The 24,406-nt window shown below is 47.5% G+C and overlaps 2 protein-coding genes across 50 annotated transcripts in view; both read left to right on the top strand.

Moving 5' to 3' along the window:
• The first annotated feature begins 61 nt into the window (after positions 1 to 61).
• On the top strand, positions 62 to 9,527 carry puf60b (poly-U binding splicing factor b). 2 transcript variants are annotated; one of them, XM_027029775.3, is made up of 12 exons: positions 62 to 150; positions 1,371 to 1,451; positions 1,831 to 1,926; positions 2,320 to 2,409; positions 3,552 to 3,602; positions 4,824 to 4,985; positions 5,133 to 5,225; positions 6,481 to 6,694; positions 7,419 to 7,609; positions 7,957 to 8,074; positions 8,234 to 8,520; positions 8,770 to 9,527. In XM_027029775.3, exons 3-12 carry the CDS (start codon positions 1,846 to 1,848, stop codon positions 9,067 to 9,069), a joined length of 1,587 nt encoding a protein of 528 aa, XP_026885576.2. In that variant the 5' UTR covers positions 62 to 150; positions 1,371 to 1,451; positions 1,831 to 1,845; the 3' UTR covers positions 9,070 to 9,527. The 2 variants fall into 2 exon arrangements, with proteins under 2 accessions (XP_026885576.2, XP_035375634.1); XM_035519741.2 differs by lacking the exon at positions 3,552 to 3,602.
• A 1,642-nt stretch (positions 9,528 to 11,169) lies between these two features.
• The window catches only part of scrib (scribble planar cell polarity protein), a 63,645-nt gene continuing 50,408 nt past the window's right edge, over positions 11,170 to 24,406 (top strand). For 9 of the 48 annotated variants that reach the window (XM_081695135.1, XM_081695136.1, XM_081695129.1 and 6 more), the window contains exon 1: positions 11,173 to 12,294. In XM_081695135.1, coding sequence (XP_081551261.1) covers positions 12,136 to 12,294 — 159 coding nt within the window. In that variant the 5' untranslated portion in view covers positions 11,173 to 12,135. Of the gene's footprint in view, positions 12,295 to 24,406 lie in introns of all 48 variants that reach the window. The other 39 variants (XM_035519778.2, XM_081695130.1, XM_081695139.1 and 36 more) reach the window with 8 other exon arrangements.

The following is a 24,406-nucleotide window of genomic DNA, read 5'->3' on the forward strand; positions in this document are numbered from 1 at the left end:
ACACTTCAACTGTGACGTCCTTAGAGTCTCTGCAATACGGTAGGTGGCGCCCGTGTGCCGTGTTAGCAGCGGTGGGGAGTGCGGAGAGGAGAGAAGAAGTGCAGGATCAGGAGCGAACGCTAACCTACATGGCGGCAACAGGACATTGCGGTATTGATGATTAACTGTTTTGTGTTCGCTTAAATGAGCGGCTCCAGTCATTGAGTAGATATTTCTGTCATTTTTATCATACGCGAAATCGATTATGCAGCTTCACATTGCAATCATTCTTTGTCTTTAGTCGCAGACAAATAAGGCCTGCGACAAACATCGGAGCATAGCTAGCTAGCTAATTGTCTCCTAGCCAGCGCCTGGGGTTGAATATCGCTTAGCCTTCTGCAGGAGTTAAAGGCTGCTGGCGACAAACACGTATGTTAAATCCTAGGTTCGGATATGGCTTAGCCTTCCGCAGGCTTTAAAGGCTGCTGGCGACAAACGCGTATATTAAATCTAGACCTTTTCATATCCGGGACAATTGGCGTTAGAATTTATTCAGTTTTGCCGGAACCTGCTGGCTAGCAAGCGCACGAACTTGTTAACCTTAGTGGGCCGTGCAGAGCCAAAAGCGTCTAGCACTGGGTTACACACACCCGCGTTAGCTAACCCGAGCTAAGGCCGAGCTAAACCCGGTTAGAGCCGTCTGGTGATGCTGTGAGCTGGCGAACGCTAGCCAGCGTTAGCTAGGGACCCAAACCCGAGCTCAGGCCGAGCGGAGCAGTGCGGTGAGGCGTCTCAGCAGCGTGGACCGGTACGCTCCCGTGCGAGGGAGACGGCGTCTGAAGCACGTTAAACCGGAGGCCCTTTCCCAGGCGAGACGGCGTCTGAGGCACGTTAAACCGGAGGCCCTTTCCCAGGCGAGACGGCGTCTGAGGCACGTTAAACCGGAGGCCCTTTCCTAGGCGAGACGGCGTCTGAAGCACGTTAAACCGGAGGCCCTTTCGCAGCGTCCCCTCGCGCTCGAGCTGAGCTGAGCGCAGCGGAGCTCGCGCCGCTAACGGTTCTCGGAGCTCGCGCTGGCTGTGTGGCGGCATGGTGGCTAACGCTAACTAGCTTAGCTGCCCGGCGCGTCGCCTAAGATTCGCCCAGCAACAAAACCCCCTTTTAACGGCAAATGTTGATTTGTGAGCTGGATAGCGGTGAGAAACGCGCCCGTCCTGGGCTCCTCTGGCCTATCGACTGGCTAGCCGAGTAGCTAGCGTTGCGCACCAGTCTTTATTCCGCCAGGCTGGCCGGCTGGAGTCGCCAAAGACACGTTTTGCTACGTTTTATGCCGTAGCGCACTTGAGGTGTTTATTCCTGTGATGTGTCTAGATGCTCGTCGTTTATTTCAGATTACTGACCAACTGTAAGTGAGCGATCGGACAAAATCTCCAAGCAGGTCTCTCGGTCCGTAGTGAAGTGTGGCCTCGTAGGTAAGCTGTCATTTGTTTGATTAGAGTTGTTTTCGTAAGCCTTTTCTCTCTCTGATTATCCACTGCTTTGGTTATTTGGATTATCGCTTCCAGTAAGACCAGTTATTCACAGTTAATTTTCGTCATTTGTTATTGTGAATTTGCGGAAGGTTTGGCATGTAAATCCCCGTAATGTCCAAAAACAGAATATACTAAATAACTTGCTATTTATTTTAGGTTTTCACCTAGAAACTTTTTTGTTGACTGTTTAACCATATAAATCCTTTCGGGATAAATAGATGAAGTTGTGGGCAGTCAGTTCCACTTCCACGCATCGGATTAAACGGGTGACTGCAACAGGCTTATTAATTGGCTTTTCTGCATTCGATGTTCCTTGTAGAGAGGCAAAGCTCTGATGATGGAGAATGGACAAGGGATGGGCTCCAAACTGGGCCTGCCGCCCCTCACTCCGGAACAGCAGGAGGCCCTGCAGAGGGTACCGCTCCCCACCTCCCCCGCTTTAAGCTTCGCTGTTGTTGTAGCTGTTTACTCTTAGATGCAGTATAATGCACACTTTTCATAAAAATAGGGTGCGATGCATAATGTTGTCATGTGGAACTTACCACTTGAGATTTTTTATAACTATCTTTTTATGTAATGGATTGTATATGGTATTTTTCTTATGTTTATGACGATGTAAAGTATTTCAGGTTCATTTCATTCAGTCAACTTTAGTATGGTAGTATCTCTTTGGCTATAGAATCTTAAGTATAACTCAAGCTTTATGGTTGATTTTATGACCACTGATATTAAAGTAACTCGATGTCCCAGTCATACCGGCTGATCTTGCACTTCCCAAGCTAACTCCGCTGCTGTTGTCTTTTCGCAGGCTAAGAAATACGCCATGGAGCAGAGCATTAAGAGTGTCCTGGTGAAACAGACCATCGCCCACCAGCAGCAGCAGCTCACCAACCTGCAGGTGAGGCCAGTTGAAGCGCTACTCAAGCTAGACCTGTGTTCCATGAGGGGGGTTAAACAGAAGTCATCTATTTATTTTTTAAGTCTATGGCTTGTATGTCTCTTAGTGGGTTTTCTTTTTTTTTTCCCCCTGTTGGCTTGAATTTTTAGGACAGTCTAGGATTGAATCACTTAACCTAATAAAATTCTTTGTGACCTGAAAAACGAGCTTTAATAGCTTAATGAGACAGCTGTGATGACCTCTTAAACATGAAGCAGTGATGAACAGGAGGTTTGGGAGGAGAGCTAAAAGTTATTAAAGTGACTGATAGAACTGTACATGCCTGGCCTGTATTGAATGTTGCCTATCCTAGAGCTTCCAGGGCTTTTTGAGCTTCCCTTAATTTTTAATTTTTGTGTGGTTTTGATATGTAGGGTAGATTGTTTGTTTGTTTAAAAAAAACAAACAAAAAAAACCAACTGCTCTTGTACATCATGGGGTAATATGGGTAATAACTTTAATAAATAAAAAAAAACACCATTTGTTAAATATTTATTGGCCACACTATTTCAGGTTTTTCCATGATAAAGTTCCATTCTTGATCCCTGCAGCAGTTTAAAATGTCTCAAGCAAATGAATTAATAGTTGATGTGTCCAGCTAATGGTGCCAGTTTTGTTGCCCCATCACAGTTCATTTTTATAGTGATTTTGGTAAATGGAGCAAGTATGTTTCAGTGTTACTGTAACTCCTGATTGCATACCAGTTCACTAACTTACACGTGAAATATTTGGAGTACTAACTTACACGTGAAATATTTGGAGTAATTATATATATATATATATATATATATATATATATATATATATATATATATATATATATATATATATATATAGTGCCTTTTCGCTTTCTACTTCCTGCCTTGCCCATGTGTTGTTTATCTGTGATGATGTGATCCTTTCAGTTTAATAATAGTGGTGGGAGATGGGTGGGGCTTTAGGTCAAGTAGCACCCTTTTGATCAATTGCACACTAGATTGGCAGCTGCAAGGTCTCACTTGTCTTCTGTCTGGAATCTGATGTTTGTGTTGAAAAAAGAAATTAAAGAAAAAAGAAATATCTAACGTACTTTTCAGCACTTTTCCATCTTTACTGTGTTTCAGATGGCAGCAGTGACTATGGGCTTTGGAGATCCTCTCTCACCTTTACAATCGGTCAATAGAATATTAAACTCTATTTCTTTCTCTGTGCGCATTTTGGTACAATGACTGTTACCCTTCTTAGACTCACTTACCAGGCCAGATTTTCAAAGCTGATGGCCAGACATTGGCCTCAGCATATTTCAAAAGCAGACATGGCTTTTTTCTTTTGCTGAGAATGAAATGTGTATGTGTTTGTGTACCCATTTCATCACAAAGGATGTAGGCCTACAGGTCTCTCTCTCTCTCTCTCTCTCTCTCTCTCTCTCTCTCTCTCTCTATCCATCTGTCTATCTGAGGCCTATGCATTCTGGGACATATTTGTCAAGGCTCACACTGAGATTTTGTAATGCATGTGTTTGGGCAGAGGTGAGAGAAGGAATTGGGGGCATTTAGGAATATTTCAGCAGCTGTTAAACAGCCTGGGACCACAGTCATTTCAAATTCACCATCACTGCATCACTTAGTGTGAACACATTCTGGAGCTCATTAACACAGATAAATTTCATGGAGAGCAAGTGTCTCTCTGCAAGCGTGCGTGCGTGTGCTGTTGTCGTGTGCTGGGGATGTCGGAAATCCATGTCTTCTTTGTAAATATGCTGTGAACTATCAGTGGCACCTTGGTCTGATGTAAAAGAGGGCTAGCAGTCACCACGGCAACCCAAAATGAAACACATGCAACTAACTATTTGGTAATTAAAAAAAAAAAAAAAAAGTACATCATTTACTATTAGGGTGTGGTTTGCTCAGAGCCACCTTTCTTAAGGATTTGCAGCGTAAGTCCAAAAGCCATCAAGGAAACCCCTCAGATATCAGCTCGCATTAGTGAATCAGCTCATATGAGTGTTTTGTGATGGTGTGGTTTTTTTGTTGAACATGTTGACAGTGTTGTTGGAATCCTTGCACTCCAGGTTAGTCATAACTACATGTTTTGAAATGTGTGCTGTGCAGGCCCACAGTAAAAACCCCTGAGCTTGCTCCATCACTGTTAAAACTGAGCGAATGGGCTTCTCTGCATCTTCTCAATTGACTCCGTGGCTTTTCTGCTTAAGTTGTAAGTTCATACACTTAAGAATATGAAAACCGAAGAGGACTAAAACTAGGAGCTACTTACTGGTTTAAAACTAGTCAAGATTTTGCCGTTTTTGGGTTGGCTTGTTGTGTTGTCTCCCTTACGTCAACACATTTCAGCAGCCGGCATTGTCTCTGTCTGTCTCTCTCCTACCTGACCACCAGGTGGCAGCGCAGAGGCAGCGAGCTCTGGCCATCATGTGCCGTGTCTACGTGGGTTCCATCTATTACGAACTCGGAGAGGACACTATTCGGCAGGCCTTTGCTCCATTTGGCCCCATCAAAAGCATCGACATGTCCTGGGATTCAGTCACCATGAAGCACAAGGCATGTCTTCTATTCCTTCTGACACATTGATTGCTAACAGGATACCTAAATGGACTGTAGGTGAATGTAGAACTTGGGGCAGGTCAGTAAACCTGAGCAGCGAATATTAGGGGTTTTTTTCCATAATATTTCCTCTCTCTCTCTCAGGGCTTTGCCTTTGTGGAGTACGAGGTGCCTGAGGCAGCTCAGCTTGCCTTGGAGCAGATGAATTCGGTCATGCTGGGTGGGAGGAACATCAAGGTTGGTTCTGAACCAGGGGAATACAGGCTATATACACAGTTACTGCCTGTCAAAGACACTGTTTTAAGTTTAAAACTAGCACGCCGAGTTGCTGCAAAATTGTTCCGTCACGTCTTGAAATCTTGATATTTGGTTCAGACTATATTGGTAGTAAGTGATCTACTGAACTCTATGTATTATCCCCCATAACATGTGCCCTTTCCCTGTGAACTTTCATTTTCTGAGCAGCTTTCAGAACAGCAGCAGCTGGAGAGCGCGGAGCATGTCCTTGCCCACTTCTCTTAGAGTTTAAGCTTCACTTCTGTTCCCCTTCTGTGCTCCACTCTTGAAGGCTTTGTGTGTATGGGAGACACAAGTCTGCAGGCCTTGCTCTCTCTCTCTGCGTGTGTGGACATGTTTTCCCCCAGGCTGTCATTTGTCCTGTGTGTTTATCCATCTAGTAACCTGTGTGTGCCATGTGGCTTCTGTTTTTGTTTTTTTGGAGCCCTGATTTCCACAGGAGCAGCTGAGGCAGGGGGCACGTGTGTTACCACAGCACATGGGGTCCTCGCACAGTGCGTGCGATGCTCACGCGCCGCTCTCGCGCCCTGAATGTGCTGATGATGGGCTGTGCCTGGCTGGTGTTGCTTGGCCGCCCCTCCTGTAGCACACGTACAGCGCGAACCAACAGACTTTTGTTCTCCAAAACACAGCTCGTCCACAAAGCCACTTGGGGCACAGTCACTGTTGCTTTTTTGACAGACCGTAGTCTAGTTCCCGCTGGTGTTCATCGTTGGTGTTTTGGGCCCTTCCACGGGTTGGTTTTGAAGTAGTGTGGTAACTCAAATGGCTAGCTTAGTACTAGACAACAGGCATTCATGCATTGCATTTGAATGACATTTAAAGGAATACTCTTGTCTGTTTTAAAGCCTTAAACACTAGGTGTAGTGTCCTAGTACAGTGCAGCACAGTTGACCTAAATGTTTGGGCACATTATGTGAAGTCACTGTAAAAAAGGAAACTTTAGCTAAGTGGTTGGTGCTCACAAGTTCATAGATTTTTCTTCTAGTCTAGACATACATGACTAGAGCAGGGTCAGATATGAAAGCTTAATTGTGTGAGGAAGCTGCTGCTTACAGGCAGACTTAACTGCCAGGTAGGCTGAAGCACATTTTCTGGTGCCCCATTATCTTACACCCCCACCCACACCCCCACCCATCTACAGTGGGTATATAGCTGTGCTCAGCAGCCCCCTCTGCTGGTACATGTGCTGTAGGTGGGGCGGCCAGGTAACATTGGACAGGCGCAGCCCATCATCGACCAGCTGGCGGAGGAGGCGCGTGCCTACAACCGCATCTACGTTGCCTCCGTGCATCCGGACCTGTCTGACGACGACATCAAGAGCGTCTTTGAGGCTTTTGGCAAGATCAAAGGCTGCGTGCTGGGGCGGGAGCCCACCACAGGGAAGCACAAGGGCTTTTGCTTCATCGGTGAGCAGTCTCACCGCACTCACAGGACGGGAGAAAGGTCACGGCACGATCTTAAAATCTGTGTGGTTTTGAGGAAACTGCATTCGCGTGGGTTGTGTGGGTCCACTATTTCTGTCAAGCACTGGAAACTGGTCAACTCAGGATTGGTCAGTATGACGATCCCAGTATGTGAGGGGTTCAGAAACTTATTCAACAGCTTAAATGTTCTATTTTCATTGGCCATTGCACTTTAATTGCATTTGTTGACTGAGAATGTTCAGTCGAACAAAAGGTGCATTTATTCTTTACTGATGTATTACATAGCTGTTAATCTGTAGTTTTGTTGTAGTTCTGGCTGGCTGTAGCAAAAAGTTAGGCAATTAGAACTTTCTCTAGTTCGAAGTCTAAGCCAGTACTAAGAATTTCACCTGGTGAGTCACCATTATGCCTAGACTAGGCTTAATGCATAACTGGAACTCAACACAGGAAATAGCCAACAGCTATATGTTGTCTAACATATGTTTTCTAACAGGTGGAGTTTTATATCTTCAAATTCTCATATCAAATACTTTGGCATCTGGTAGGCATACACAGTTGCTTTTTAGACACTCAACATGTATAAAGATCTATTTGGATCCTAGCCGGCCATCGTGATGCTCCCAGGCAGAAACTCCACTGACTTTGGGCAGTTTGAGAATGAAACTGCTTTTATTTCATGTCTCTGTCCGTCTCTCCACGTGAATAGAATATGAAAAGGCCCAGTCAGCGGTAGATGCTGTGTCCTCCATGAACCTGTTTGACCTGGGAGGACAGTACCTGAGGGTGGGGAAGGCCGTGACCCCTCCCATGCCCCTGTTGACCCCCACGACCCCTGGAGGTTTGCCCCCAGCCGCAGCTGTGGCGGCCGCCGCCGCCACCGCTAAGATCACGGCCCAGGTGAGCACTCCGCCCCACCACTTTACTTCCTGTGTCTACGTCTACTGTGCCACACCCATTACCAGGGGTGACCTTTCCTCCCATTAACACAAAATACATTTACAATGAATGTCTAAAGGCAATTGCTTATTTCTGTTATTAAAGGTTTGAAATGCATGACTGTATCATGGAAATTCAAAAGATGTTGCACTTTATCAGTGTCTTGGAATGAGAGAGACATCCAAAAACAGAAATCTTGCCAAAAGCTGTTGTCATTTTATCCAGATTTTAAATCCTACAGCTATACCGTAAAAGATGCATCTCTTGCTGGTGAACTCAGTGTCTCCCCCTGGTGGCGTGTTGTCTAGGAGGCTGTAGCAGGCGCGTCAGTGCTGGGCACGCTGGCCTCCCCAGCCCAGATCCTCAGCCAGCAGATGGGGCTCCCTCAGGCCGTTCTGGCAGCCCAGGCCCCAGGCCTAATTACAGGTGTGAAGCACAATTGTTTTTACATTTCAAAGGATGGCCATACTGCTTAACTATTCTCAGAATAAGTAATTGCCTCGTTCAGACTCTTGCCAGCTTGGACTTCAGTCAGTGTGTGTTTGACTGGACAAAAAACCAAACTTGGTTTGTTCCCTTTCGAAGGTGTGACCCCCGTTCGACCACCACTGCCCGTGGTCCCCCAGGTAGGCCTGGTAAACCCCGTGCTGGCCTCGCCTCCCATCGTGCCTGCCGCCGTGTCCATGGCAACACCAGTGCCCACAATGCCACAGCAGCAGCCCCCTTCTCCTCCAGCGCCGCCTGCCGAGGTTAAAAGGGAGGTGGAGGAGAAGCAGCCACGGGAGGAGGACGCCATGGGGCAGGAGAACGCGAGCGAGCACGAGCAGCTTGGAGGAGGAGGAGGGGGCCGATCCACCGTCACGCAGTCAGGGGTGAGCTGGGGCGCTTCTCTCAAGGACTAGACCACTGAAATCCTACACTGGGGTAAAGCATTTTTAGATGGCTAGTGCAGTCGTGATACAGTGGAGTTGATATGGGAAAGGTGTGGGTAGCACAACTAAGGTGTAGGATAAGCTTAGGAAGAATTTAGGGAAGAGAATGTTTTAAGACTTTAGTTAAAGCACAGTTTCCCTCAATACTGTGCTCTCTCTCGCTCTCTCTCTCTCTCGCTCTTAATGTAGTCAACAGTAATGGTGCTGCGCAACATGGTGGGGCCTGAGGACATTGACGATGACCTGGAAGGGGAAGTAACGGAGGAGTGCGGGAAGTTTGGTGCCGTGAACCGGGTCATCATCTACCAGGAACGACAGGGTGAGGAGGAGGATGCGGAGATTATCGTCAAGATCTTTGTGGAGTTCTCTGATAGTGAGGAGATGAACAAGGCCATCCAAGCCCTCAACAACCGGTGGTTTGCAGGTCGCAAGGTCGTGGCCGAGGTCTATGATCAGGAGCGTTTCAATAACAGCGACCTCTCTGCATAAGAACTGCCCCAAAATGGCCACCAACCCTTTCTCCACATGCTCAAACGCACTCAGCTTCCATCACCGTCGCTAGAGTTTGGGGCCTCTTTTAAACTTGTAATTATTTTTTTATTGATGTCAATAGTAATATTGGGAACAATCCCGTTGATGGGATTTGGCTTAGAAAAATATGTGCGCCTCATGGAATTTTTTTCCCCCCTCATTACTTACTGTGAATTTTTGTTTGTTTTTTTTGCCTTTTTTATGGTTATTTGAAAGTTGTTTTCTAAATGTCAATTAGGATCTTTTGCAGCACCCCCCCCCCCCCCCCCCCCCCCCGAAAAAAAACAAAAAACCAAAAAAACCTAAACATTTTTAAACAAAACCAGTTTTTGCATCAATAACATTCTGTTAAGGTTCTGAACACAACGTCAATGGAGTCAATGGTTCTGGATTTACCAATAAATTCTTCAAATATGCTAAGAGTTCTTATTGTGAAGTGCACACTTGGAGGAACAAAACTATGAAGCTTTGTGAGCTGAACTGGCAGTGTGTTGTGATGGTTGTGTTCTGGCTCTGCTAATTAGAGTGTAGTTAAGACCACTGGAGCAGACCGACTGAGTCAAGAATAGTTAGATCAATTTTCTCTAAAAAGGTTTTACTTTCATGAGGTATAGCGTTCTTCAGTCTTTATTATATATATTTTATATATAGTATAAGATTATGTAGTATAGACTACATATGTCACATGTTCTAACATTTGGGAACAGATGACTGTCCCTACTTATTCAGAAGTTAAATCAAGTCAACTGAATATCAACCAAGAAAACGTTAATATACTCATTTTTATGAAACGAGCAGATAGATAATTTTGCAGTCTGTCCTTGGGTCCTGTTTAAATGTTCAAACCAATGAACACCAAAAATACCCAACAACCCATCATGGAAAGGTTCTGTTAGGTCTCTTCTGTTACCCACCGTTTACTGGTCTTGATGACCAACACTATTAGCTATATTTTTTGTGGTGCAGGACCATGAAAAATATTTCAAACTATATGCAATAATACTGATACTGATGACTTTACAAAGCTGCTTTTACGTTGCTGAGGAGTCAAGCGTACGCTCCAGCAAGCAAATAAGAACGCATGCGGTTAGTAGTTTGCAAAGTGAATAAACAGGCAAAACTTTTATTTTAAATACTACTGAACGTTAGCTAAATAGCTGTCGTGGTGTTCAATAATGGTGTAAAACAATCAGCTTCCCACCGACCTCAGAGGCAGGCGACTACTGGTCTCAAACAATTTCCAAGCCCTTCTTACCCCGAGACGAGATCGATGCCGGGATCGTGTAGTAAAAATATAAAACGAAAAATATATAAACAACAGAAAAGGGAAAAGAAACAAGTTAGGGTGGACTTCGGATTTGCAAATGCCTTGCTACTCCATTTCAAATACTGAAAGGGGTGTGTTGCGGAAGCTGCCCTCTACGTTCCCCACGGAATAAAGCGCTTCTCATATCAACAGGAATTCGTTAAGCTCCGGAGGTAAACGTTGGAATAAAAATACAAGTCATTCTTCAGGTTCATAATTTTCCCAGTCTTAAGTAGAGGGAAACGTGAACACTATTCATAGAGTCCCAACTTTTACAAATGTATAATGTCAAATATCACATTGAAACAGGTGGATTGTGTTGATCTTTCTATTATACTGGTAGCGCACAAACACAACCAGTAGGAGGCGCACTTGTATAACAAGCGTCTCTGGTGACTTTGTATACGTGGTCAGTGACGCACACTACAGCAGGTCACTCTGTGTTGTGAAATAACAGTAGAAATATTCATCATAATTAAGCACTATTTTCAATATCGCATACGAGAATGTCTGAAAAACAATACCTGAACGTTGCCAAAATGTTCCGACCTACTCAGAAGAGGTTTACCCGGCCCCACAGGCGGCTAGGTGTCCCCGTCTACTGGAGGACTGGCACCGCTGCGTGTGCTCCCAGTCCTCCAGACGGCTAGGTGTCCCCATCTCGGCGGGGTGAAGCCCCGTGTGTGCGGGAGGGGCGCAAGGAGCGCGTCGCAGTCCCACCGTGAGGCGGAGCTGCGAATGGGTTGGTGAGCGAGAAGCCAGTTTAACACCCCGAGCGTCGGCTACCAAAGCAGGAAACTCCCTGGCGAATGTAGGCAGGAGTGTCGCTGGCGCATGGCTCCGTTTTTGCCCTATGAATAACGGCGCAGTGGACGCTCCTTCCCCGGATTGCTGGCGTCGTCTCGGACTTCCCGTCGCGGGCTGCAGAGGTCCTCTACCCGGCTGCGCCGAGCCGAGCGCCCCGTACACCACCCGGCCTGGCGCTGCAGGAACGCCGCGCTACGAGAGCCCGGCCTGCCGCTGCGCTCCGAGCCAAACAGCTAGCGTTTCGTTTACGGTTTTATTAATCGCATAGCTGGCTTAGTGTTGTTTTATCGCGAGGTTTTGGGGTCTTTTTGGAAGTCTTGGCTGGTTAAATCTGGACATTGTCGTTGAATGCTGGTCGGTTAGCTGGAGCGGCGCGTCGTTGTTTCCCCAGCAAAAGCCCAGCTACAGGACGGCGGTCTCGGCACGGAGTGTCTGAAGTCGCTACAGGACGGCGTTCTCTGTAGCGATTGTGTCTTCAGCGCAGGTGGAAATAAATTAGTTAAACACGAATGAATCCCCGAGGTCCGAGCGTTGGGTGATGGCCCGGAGCGGTTGATACAAAAGCCGAAACTGGCTCAGATCTTCCCGCAGCCTGGCCGCGTTTGCTTCGCTCGCTGGCTACTCGAGCTGGTCCGCCGGTGTAGCAGCACACCGCGGGTTTGACTTATTTTAACGGCCTGTTAGGAGATGTGAGCTCTAGCTGTCCTTGCGGTACCAACACATCTGTCCGAACTAAAATAGTTTGTAGTGATTTCTGGCTCTGCATGCAATGAGCACACTGCCTCGCCCCTGCTGAAGTGTCTGCGCTACACGCCCCGGGAGCCCTGTCCCGGACGGGGAGGATCACGCCTACGGACCCGAACCTCCTCCCGCCAGCATCTCCAATGCGGAGGGTCTGATCTTGGGCGGACATGCTGAAGTGTATCCCTCTGTGGCGCTGCAACCGCCACGTCGAGTCTCTGGACAAGCGGCACTGCTCCCTGCACAGCGTGCCGGACGAGATCTACCGCTACAGCCGCAGCCTGGAGGAGCTGCTGCTGGACGCCAACCAGCTCCGAGAGCTGCCCAAGGTGAGAGCTAGGAGCCCTTCGTACCGAGCTTCTGACCGTTCCGTCCCGGGTTGGTGGTGGCTTTTACTGCCGAGTATTTTGAGGTTTGTTTGAAGGAGCGGGTCGGGCAGGACCGCTGCCTCGGGTCTGTAACAGTCTTATGAGGAAGAGAACTGAAGGAGCCACTGCTGGAGCTATTTGAAACGTTTCTGCCGTGCACTGACTTCCGTTTGTCGTGTCTTTTTAATCTAGAGTGTCTTTGGGGAAGTAGGTGGGTGTGCGCATGGATTTGTGAAGGACCGTGTTGACTTTGCGTCTTTGGCCGTGTCGATACCAAGCGCAGCGAGGCTCACCCGAGACTTTTTGTGCGCTGCCGTTGGGGAGAGGACTGCATGTCGTTAGTGCCCCGAGCAAGAGCTGGCTGAAGGTTGCGAGCACAACATTAACAACATTTAAAGTCTGCACTCCCGGTCATGTCTGCCAGGACGGGGTAGGAGGAAGGCGCTTATAGACCGGCGGGATAGCTAGCGAGCTTCGGACAGAACAGCACCATAAACGCTGGCGATAAAGTGTCGTCCCTGGTGCAAACAGGAAGATCAGATCTCACGGGTTTAGTGGGTAGACAACGGGCCGAGGAGGCCCTGCAGCGAGGAGAGAACGAGTGAGATTTGAGATCAGTTTGAAAGCGGATAATAAAACTATAGCACGGAGTTCGGGCAGTTTAATTTGTCATGCTCCGTTTTACTATATGGGCATTTTCATTTTTTTATTCTTTAGGGATGATCAAGGGTTTGTTTGTTTTTTTTGTTTTTTTTTTATTGTTCCGGCATCTTGCTGGAAAAGCATAGATTAAAGAACGCAGAAGTGGTGTGAAAGTCACCCGATCAGTACCTCGTCGCCCGGTGGAACGCAGCCGTGAGCTGCTGCTCTGGTCAGAACCTGGCCATGGCTCCTCTACCAGTGCCATATGGTGAGTCTCACTGTGGTGCTTCTACCATGTGGTGCAAGAGGTGATCTTAGCTGCTCGTACCAGTCGCGGCTAGTCATTCGGGACTAATGACACACTGCGGCCTAACGACACTACGCAGCCATGCCATGCGGGTCCACCGTGGATTCCATCTATGATGTGCTAAATATATACCTGCAGAAGCATGCCTCGTCGATGGCAAATGATCACGTATATTCAAGACGTGCTACGCCACGCCATCAGGGTCTGCCTGAGTCTTCAGAGGACCCAGGTGGCAGTGGATGTGTAGTTAATTCGTGACTTCCTCCACCAAGGCTGTGGTGAGTAGTGATCACTGTCTGAGTGCCAGGGTGTGCACCCATTGGCTGGCTACATCAGTCGGAGCAGATGGAGCTTTATTTGCCCTTAGTGTATCTTCTGAAGCCTAGCCCAGCGCTCTGGGCTCCCCACCTGGGTAACAGATGCCCATCAGCCTATAACTATAATCACATTTTAGGAATGGCTGAAGTAAAATGAACAAAAATGATTGTGTTCCTCGGACTGTTGCAATTAGACATCGCATGTTGGTTCTAAAACCACTGATGAAACTTCACCGTGGTTGTGGTTTTGGGCGATTGCTTGGTATGGGCTGTATCTCATCACATTGGCTTCAAGTGGCTATGGTACGACCTCGTATTACAAGATTCAAAACAGATCGATACATAGATATATGGCTACGCTCATATACATTCCTCAGTTTGTTTCTGGACCATTTATTTAGGAGACCCTCACAATTACTGATCTCCATGGAAACGTGGCTGGCAGTCTTAGCACTAGACTCCACTTCCTTCCGATCCAGCCCCGGGAGTTGTGCCGGGTAACTGAAGAGGAATTCCCTTCTGCCCTCCTGCTCTCGTTCGGGGTGCATCTCTGGTTCTGCCCGTTATGCAATCCCCAATCCATGTCATTCCTCGCCGAGTTCTCTGTTCTCAGCCACCACCGTGCCCAGCGAACACCTATCCCCAAAGTCGGGGACAAGACCGGCTGCTAACGGGATTAAACCCGCACACCCCCTACCACTCACCATCTGGTGGAGCTTTGGGTAAGGTCATTGCAGGTCAGCTCGGTTTAGTGACATGCTGTCAGTCTTGCATGTGGCAGGTAAAGCGCCTTCGTTTCAGGAAGTGGGAGGTTCCTACAACTGCCCCGAGGCACTTTTTTGTTTGTGAGGCAGGAGGCGGGGGGGGGTGGGCCCTTTTAGCGTTGACAGTCGCGTCAGATCTTGTGACAGCTTACATAGTAAGCTCTTTCAGCCTGCCTGACGTCCTCCACCCAACTGCACATATTGAACGTACAGACTCATTGTGCTGGCTTTGTTTGCTTTGTGCATTTTTTTTTGTCAGCCGTGACTCACATGTTTGCAGTTGGGGGGAGACTTTCCTCATCTAGTAAAAAACTCAAATTACAAATGAGCCAAATGATGGTTTTCATTTTAGCTTTGGGGCCAAGGTCAGTGGCATGCTGGGTAAACACAAGCAAGTGTTTGCTGTGGAGGTACTCATCAGCAGTCAGAACAGCTTCATACGGTCACTGTACCGACGGGGAAACCAGTTGAAATTGTACAAATAAAAACATTAAAATCACACTCTGCACCCCCCCATTTCTTTTGCTTATTACCAATATACTATAAATCCCTGTGGATATTTTTTCTTAATTTTTACCCTTAATGGTATATATATCCAGCATGGAAGTGGAAGGTATATGTGCCGAATAGCTGCAATTATTCTTTAAATGCCGTTTGAACATTGTTTATTGGCTGCACCCTGACTTTTATGACTTGTGGCACAAAGTAAACTTTGCAGGTGAGCGCAGGCATGCAATGCAGCTGTCATAGTGCTCCATGGTGAGAAGGGCAGTACCACGCGGCAGTGATTGCAGTTATATTGCTACTATATTGCAGTTGTGATATGAAAAGTCTGCTGGTGAACCTTTTTGGATTTGTCATGGTTAAATATTAGCTTTTTCTAGAACAGTATTTCTATTCATTCATTCTCTTATTTATTTATTTTTGACTAGAATTGGTTGGATCACGAGTGGCATGATTCAGAACACCCATCTGGAACAGCCGAGGTTGGTCAGAATGCTCACAGCATGCAATTAAAAAAGCTGTGAGGGCTCATTTGCATATCATGGCTTTCAACGATATCGCTATTGTAAAGGCCAATATCGCGCTTACAATGAAGTGGAGTGTACTCTACAGCTAAAATGATGGTTCTTGTTGGTCCACCCTCCCCCAGTACATGTTTCGTGGTCTTATAGTTAAAGCAAAAATCCATTACAAATTACGGTCAAATCCGAACGAATGCATGAAAGGTCCCTGAGCTACTGTTTCCCAAGAGGGCATAGTAAACTCTGCAAACTCTGCAGACTCTGCAGAGGTGGAATTTGGCGGGAACGAAAGGTGCTTTCTGGATTCGGAGTGATGCTAATGTTTGAACTGTTCTGTGCTGATGAGTTAGTTCATCATATTTTATTAGAGAAATGCTTTGCCCCAGATGTTTATTGGAGAGCGATTGTTCTTACTGCACGAATACCTGTGGCCTAATAACTGCAGAATGTGCAGTGTGTTTTCAAGGCTGCGTTTCTCCTGGGGGAACTGTGGTTGCGTTGCCTGTGGAACGAGTTTGAGAAGAGTGTCACACATCTTTTATAGGTTCATTTGTTCTTTCCCACACCTGATCAGCAGATGCCTGCCCATCAGACAAGTACGTTATGACACTCTAGCCTGGATGGAAGCGCTTCCTGCTGCCAGTCCTACAGAACTACAGTCTTACTTCCTGATGTAACACCAGTGTGAGCAGAACGTGCAGCGCTGGTGTGTGCTACTGTAGGTGTGTTCAAGAGATGAAAGGCACACATATTGTCCATGTCTCACCTAGACTTGTTTAGTAGTGAAATGCATGTTCCTGAGATAGGACACACATACACACACTCTCGCTCCCTCTTCCCAACATTCCCAACAATGTCTTTGTCCTCTTCCCAGTGGCAGTTTAAGGGTCTGTTCATGCATGAAAAGCTGGCTAAACAACCCCACAATAAGAGGAGCGCTCACTCCTTTGCGACCAAAGACCCTGTTGCGTGCAGTTCCAAGGGAAAAGTGTTTTTTCCCACTGGATCCATGAGTCTCGCCCCTCTCCTGACATGCTCATGTCTGCTGGTGTCACGGAATATTACCGTAGTGGCCATACTGTCGCTGGCCGGTCCTGTAACGTTGCCGCAAGTGTTTTTAAGGAACAGGTGCTCCGCTGGGTTCGTCACATCGAGTGCAGCGTTTGGTCTGCGCTGCAGTTAAGATGCTTCGGAGACGCCTTTCCTGCGTTCCGTCAGATGTGAAATGAACCCAAGTTAAGAGTTCAGATCTGCTGCGGATCGGCAAGGTCAAGACGCTTTGTTTTATCAGCAGTTGCACGCTTGCTCTGAAATAGGCAGAGAACGAGTTGGACGGAACAAATAATGTCTTATTGTTCTTTAAGTTTCACTGCGTGTTATACTGTGTATGACTATGTATGTGACGAATAAACCGAACCGAACTTGAAGTTTTCATTTCTTTATTTGTAACGTGGGCTCCAAGTCCCTCTGATTGGTCGTGGAAGGAGGGATCAAATCCGAGCCCCGGCGCTCGTAGTAAACATGGGCCTCCCCCATTAAGATTCCTCCGCCACGGAACACTAAATCAGGAAAACGTGGAATCCACAGCCTGTGCGTCACGGGCCGCTCTGCGAGGAGAAAGCTGTGACCCGAGCTTTAGAAACCGACCGAGAACGTGCCGAAAAGCGTTGCAGCCCACCGCATTCCACACACAGAACTCATGGCCGTAGTCATTAATCTCATCCGTTCGGTCTCTTCTGTCATTCAGCAACCAACTTTGCTGCGTTTTGTTCGTGGTCCTACGTTGTTCAAATGCCAGCATGGTCATTGCTCCGCATTCTCTCAGCAGAACCTAGTGGAGACTCCTTGGCTTAATGAAAAATGCCACCAAGTCTGTGGTCACTTTTATTAACACTTAACCGTCTGTTATTTTGGGCGTTCCTTTAGATGTGGTTTATTTTTTCTGTGTGTGTGGGCATGCGCATGTGGTCAGCGGGAGGGGCGTTCCCGGCCAACCAGGGCAGCAGTTTCCATAAATCAGACTCGCTGTTGCGTGCGATCTGCGGTAGACCCGTACTCTCGCCCCTCGCTCGGCTCGGCTCGGCTCGGCTCGGCTCGGCTCCCCGTCCTGCGCATGTCCATTTTCTTCCATTTGTCTCTTGCTCTCTCCTCTTTTGATATTCTGACTCGTTCACTTCTTTCTCTTTCGTGTCGTTTCTCTTGAGCGTTGCGTGGCAGGAATGTTTTAGTTTATCTGCAAACCGAGAATAAAACGGTAAAGCCATTTGCCCCTACTTTTACTGAACAGCACAGCTTGTTTTGCGGGTCATTTTTGGCCGCCGCTGACTTCATGCGCACTTTATAACAAGACCGCTTTACCGTCGCCCTGTTGAAAACAGCAGTGCATAAACGTCTGGAAGCGTCACGTGAACGACGACATAAACCGGTTGAACGAGGATTTAATTGCAGGGCCAGTGGCCTGCTGGTGAGCCAAGGACTTCGCTAAGGTCACGTTAAAGCTGCGTGTGTGGCGGTTCTGCTCCTGCGGCGCGCCCGTGTGCGATGGTTACCGGGATTCCGGTTAACTGGCCGGTAATGTGGCGCGCCCGGCACCTTTTGTCCGAGCCGACGGCCAGCTGCCTCACACATCCTGCCCCCGCCCCACAGAGGGAGTCTGATTCCGGGGGAGGATTAGCGCCCGATGGGCCCCTCACAGCGGGGAGGCCTTGCTGCAGGGAAATCATGTCACACACGTACATTAAAGCACCAATGCACTTTCCCGCAGAAGAGGAACACGGCTAGTATTATCATGTACCCACGAGGCTGAACCTGCTTTTCCAGCTCAGCACCCACCCGGACTACACCGCCCTATGCTCGCGTCCCGCCACACTCGGGCGTGGTAATCAGTTTGTGGCCCCTGGCAGGCCGTGACACGCATCCCTTCCCTCCGCGGCCTCGGGCCACGCCCCCAGAAGTGTGAGCTTTGCGCTTTTACGGAGCGGGTGGTTTGGACCCTGACCACTCAGCCCAGCGACGTCAGGAATAAGGCGGAACCTCCTCGTCACCTGTGTCCGGCACCGCTGGCTTTTAGCCCGGGGCCAAACTAACGTGGTTCGCCTTTCCCTGAACTCTCTCTCATCCCCAGAGTGGATCGTCCCCAGGGCTACATGCGCTTGGACTCAATGGGCCAACTAATTGGAGCGGGGCTGGTGTTTGGTGGGCGTCTTCCTCCCTCGCCGGTACCCTCTCGCTTGCTCCCCTGAACATGGTTATCCAACAGTGCTTGGAGTTATTTGTATTTGGCCTGGTGCCTGTGTGTGGTCTTTCCATGCAGGTATATGTCAAGGTAAACAGGCTCGAGCACAGATGGTCCAGACTGAATAATTAAAACTCTCTCATTTGATTCACTCCCAGGGGCTTGTAATACCATGGCAGGTGTCAGCATGAATGATTCTCTACGTGTGTGTGTGTGTGTGTGTGTGTGTGTGTGTGAGTGTGCTTCACGTCATGAGCTCTGAACTTTAAAGGAAACAAATATGGCTAAAGAAAGAAATTAAACTTACAGATGGTTAAAGAGGTTCAGAAAAAACGTCTCCGCTAAGTGCCACAGTTATTAATATGATGGCTCACTATAAATTCCCTTCAATTGTACCATATTAATATAGCCAATCATATTTTTTATTTTATTAATATTTTGTACACTGTTTAAAAAAAATATCAGTCCAGAAAGCTGACTGTTGTTTAACATTTCCCTTTAAATACAGGTGTCCTGTTATGTGACCCATGCGTCAAGCCAGCCTAATCACTAGTGTCTAATCACCGACCTCGGTCTTAAGTGTCACGTACCCGTTGTGGGAACATGAGCCATTTCCTGACTGCAGTCAGATAACGTGAGGCTAGTCATGGCTGTTCTGCTAGTTTAGTGCTACATAAGCAACTCATGTATTAAAAAAACAAAACAACTCGTATAATTAAATATGAATTTTTTACAGCTTTCTGAGTCTGTTTTTCCAAGGTTGAGGCTTTTGTTGAGGAGAGTTGAGTAGTAAGCCTCCCCCTGCCTCAGCCAATGGGCGCATGCTCATCTCCCAGTGTGCTGCTCATATGTCTGACTGGTGACACCGGATCGACTGCCATCACCGCTGTTCAGTCTGAAGGCCGCAAAACTAGACGGTAGGGGAGGTCCGTATCCTAGGAGGTCCTGTCAGCAGAACTGAAGCAGGTTGACTGAACCACGGCGAGCACACGCCACAGGTCTTTTACCCCGCTCATCCTCCCTGGCGACTCATATGACGCACGCACACACAAGCTTTGCCATGACAAATCTCCCCACAGACTCTCGTTTCCACGGCCACGAGACGCACGAGAGGCCCGTTCTGCCGCTGCCAGACCCTCGGCGTTTCCAACTCCGTCAGCTTTGGTGTCGGTTTTTATTTGGACCAGCTGAAGTGTGCCGAGCTGTTAAATTTTTACCAACGAGGCAATAAAGCTTTCATAAAGTGGGTAATGCAGTACAACTCTTTAGTAGACCTCTAGCTTTTGTTAGACCAGCGAAAGCGGCAGCGATTTGGTGTGTCCAAGTTGCCGCAATTCTTCCTAACTAAGCTTAAAAGCTGCTGTCCTCATCAAACCGTTTGGAAGAAGAGGGACTCCAGACTCGTGTGTGCGGTGATGCTGCTTCCCTTTATGGCAGCTAAAGGAAATCAGAATCCACCTGATGAAAGTGGAACGTGATTGGCTCTTTAGGGAAGAAAGCCCAGCGGCAGGGGTCCCTAAATACAACTATGCCCCTCTCGTATTCCTTCTGATGCCTCGAGAGGTCACACCGCCTGTCTGGCCACTAACTGTCGGGCATCTCTGAACACCACAGTTCTAAAACGACAAATAAATAAATGATGAGTGCCTGTTAAGGTCACCCACTTTCCCGACTGTCAAGTCTGGTGTACAGAGTAAACACGGCAGTACACGCCATCCTACGTATTTGTTTATATTCTTCCCTTTTAGTTCCTTGAACTTAAGCGTTAGGAATTCTGAAATTCCCAGACATCTCTACTCAGACCTGTCAGTCAGGCTCTTGTCTTGGTGTATTTCATCACTGACCATCCTGCATTGCTTTCTAGGGAAAGGTGTTAACAAAGAAAGTGGCGGCCTTGCCTATCGTCACAGCAGCTAAAGTTCCACAGTGTGTTGCTGCGCCTACAGGTCTATGGCTGGGGGGGGTTTCAGATGTCATTTTCTATCCCTCTGAACTTTCACAACCTGAACTGAGTGTGGTTTTGAGCTACGTTTGTGAAGCAGACAGCTTTTGGAAACCTCTCATTTGAACAAATGTACTGGTGTTTTTTTTTTTTTTTTTTGCTGTTGCATTCTCTGAAAACTTTTGCCAAAAAGTCAGCCTCCTCACGTCTTCTACTCGGGGTTCTCTGAACTAGTGTGAAGGTGTCCAAACCCAGCGTGGAATGACCTGCCTCACACTGCCTTCACATTTGACTGTGTTGCCACTTTGGTGCGCTGTGGTTTCAGTCTATGTGGTTGAGTGCCCTGGGGATTGGGAACCAGGTGTGGGAGAGCGACATGTCAAACGTGGGTCGTCACGTTCGGGGAAGCTTTCAGACAAAGTAGCCTGCCTCGATTAGCAACAGCAGACTCAAATTGTGCGGCGCACTATGCAAATAGCCAGCATCAAATGTGTCCCGTCGCGTTGCTTTGTCAAAAGCGGGTGTTAATTAGGTGAGGTAGTTGGCTCACCCGGTCACCTGATGTTTGGGTTGCGCGTTCCCCATAGGCCGAGCTTCCTTCTCCATTCGTGTGGTTGTGTTTGGCTGCTCGGGGCAGGAAGTACACTCTTCTCATAAAGGAGCATTGATGATAATGGGGTAGTGGGAAGGTGTGTAAAGTACCTATTGCCTCATATTCTTATTTAAACATGTTTTATCAACGAGCTTCAGAACAAATACAATTATTTTCAATGAATGTCAAGAAAAAGGACCCAACCCAAAGAGAAATAAATATAAGATGTTATCTGTAAGAGAAACTCAACATAAATTGTTCCACAGGTTTTGCAGTTTTACAAGGTCTCATATTTTTCTTTCATGTCGGGTTCATAGTCCATAAGATTTTTAATCCACGTGAGAGCAGTACTAGCAGGAATGTGGGCTTGTAGGATTACACTCATGCACCTTGTTTTCCATATTGCACCAACAGTCCTCAGATGACTCTCTCCCAACGTTTGACAGCTCATCTTCAAAGATGCCATACCACAGATTTAACATTTAATATCAAAGGATCTCTCCTAATCAAACAACCCATTCTCCACTGTCTTCCCCACCGTACTACCGTTATACCATCATTGGAGCTCTTCTTCATGAGAACCTTCTCTGAACAATCTGCGTTATACGTGTCTCCAACGATGTGCCAGGGAGAGTCGTGAGCTTGCTATTCTCCCCCAGCTTTCTGCGAACGTCCAGGAGCAGCCGAAATGGGTACCGGCGCTGCCCAGCGGGTCGGAGTCCGAGTGCAGCCGTTCAGCACGCTGACACGTGCACACGCGTCCTTGCCGGTCCTTCCCCGCTGTGGTGGTGGACAGGAAGGGAGAAGAATAGAGCGGACCGAGGAATGTCGAGGCTTTGCTTCCAAGTGCCATGCCGGGCCGGCGCAGTGCATCACAGCTCCCTACGCTCCCCCCAACGCCTGCCGGACCCTGGACCGTCACCAGACGGGAAACCTCTGTCGATGTCCTGGTCAGGACTTTCAGGATTAGCACTAGTGCTGGATAATGCAGCTAAAGGCATGGCCACGGCCTGAGCATCATGTGTGGTCATCCCCATGGGAACACACAAACGCACACATCAATAGTCAACAGAGTTGTCAGATTAATCTTCCTGTAGGGGTATTTTATCCATGGCCATATAATTGAAGCCAAATTTCAAGACTGTCCAGTAAGAGAAGGGATAAAATAACATTCCTAAAGGAAATTGGCTTAATCTTTTGGAGAAATCCTCTTTTGGAGTTTTATGAAGTGCCCCTGGATGAATCATGTCCATTGCCTGAAATCCTACTCAGTCTGACATGTAGAATCTGAGGAAACTTTGAACCACATACCACAAAAGGTATTATTCTCATTTAGCCTCAGTCTGACTGCATTGCACCCTTTGGAGGTATTCGGGTGTCTTGGGATCAATACTACGCTCTCTACTACATATGGTGATTTTCATTGTCAGCAGATATAGAACTGCCATCTTGGTGCCCTGACTATAACGTGAGTAAAAAGATATCAATAAGAAATCAATAGGTTTTACAATTTGTTTCTGTAAAAATAATGTTGCCCAAACACTACCAAAACTGATCAGGGAAGTCCAACAGAAGTTTTGATCAAATTTATTCCATTCGTATAATCTGAATCCAACCATTCTGAGCTGCGAGCAACATTTCCTCTTTATTTTTGTGGACATTCTGCTATTTGCTTCATGCACCTGCAGTATGTGTCTTTCTGTTTTTCTTGGAATGAGCACAACCTTTTTCACAACTTTTTCCTGTGCCAGCAGTTCTTTTGGTGAACTTGTTCATAAGCTTAGACTTTTACCATTTGGACAGTGTTTGAGCGAGAGTCCTAAAAACGTTCTTGATAATTTCAAAGGTTGAACCTCTGAATCGCCTTTGGCCTGCACCACATCTGCTCTTGGAGGTAACTCATAGTGGAGCTTGGTGATCTTGCTCCTGGTGACCTGTTAGCCATCTCTCCAGCCCCTAGCGGGCTTGAAACTTCTCTGGGTTGTTTTTGCTAATGCGGATTCTAATGCGGATTCTTCTGTGAATTGGTTTGGGTGAAAGGGCGTAGCAAAGCCTTTTCACACAACACTGCGTGGGTTCCCGCATGGGTGCTGGCATTCTGGCACTCTGAGCGTGGCCACTTGAGGAAACCGGAATGAGTGGAATCTAGAGGAGCCCTCCCCCAAGCTCACTGCTTTAATTCGAGGTCGGTCAGACACACACACACACACACACACACACACACACATACTTTCACAGGCACGGCTTCACTCGCCTTTGACATGCTTGTCGTCGTATGTTACGAGCCAAGGCCCTTCTTGTTAAAGATCTTCTCCAACTGTGTTTCCTGCCACAGTACAGATGCAGTTCCTTGGAAGCTTTCATAGGCGTGGCCTTGATGCATGCCTTGCACAGGGAAGTTTCGGCATCTTAAATCTCAAACCTGACTTCGGCGGATTACCGAACCCCAAAAGTCCCGTTTCCTTCTGGCATATGTACTTAAGCCACCTCTGTACTTGAAGGTATTCCCCTAACTGCCTGCCGCTCAGGGCGTACAGAGCTGCTTACAGACTGCCGCTCTGCAGAGCAGAAAACCTCTGCCTAGGTCACACGCAGTCATCCGTGATCGCTGAGCTAGCTGTTTAGTTTTCTCCATTTTTCTCACAGTTAAGTCATAGCGGTTTGTCCTGCAAAGCTCCGTCGCCAGTCTGAGAGGGTGGAGGTCAGCGCATGTGTGCCTCAGCTTGTGCTAGATGTTCTCCTGCAGATCCTTCTACTTGCAGCTGGCAGTCAGGGTGGTGTTAAATGAACCATCCCTCCATTATGGGTTGCATTGCACCTGGGTAAAAGCACTCCAGAGGAGGGCAACCCCTTCCAAAGTTTAATGAGTCTTGACGAGAAAATTAGATTTGTAGAATTTTAACATGCTACACAGCAGAGAACCCAGGAACGAGTTAAACACCTACAATGTTTAACTCGTCTGTTTTTGTATTACCTCGTACGGTGTTTAGCTGGACTTATATACCAGTCCCCCCCCCCCATGTGTACTTTTGTGTATGACCACAATCGATTGTGTTCCTGGAGACTGTGACCCCCCCCCCCCCACACACACACACATGCACGGCCCTCGTGTGCTCTGGAGAAATGTTTTGTCTGCTTTTGACTCGTCTTTGTGTGTGTGAGAGATTTACACTATTATGTTCTAACTTTTTTCTGCCCTGCAAACTCTTATCTGGTTGTCACAGGACCGTGCCCAATGGCAACCTGTGT

Source organism: Electrophorus electricus, chromosome 13 (genome assembly GCF_041902795.1).
Source record: "Electrophorus electricus isolate QZ-2024a chromosome 13, ASM4190279v1, whole genome shotgun sequence".
NCBI classification, from domain to species: Eukaryota; Metazoa; Chordata; class Actinopteri; order Gymnotiformes; family Gymnotidae; genus Electrophorus; species Electrophorus electricus.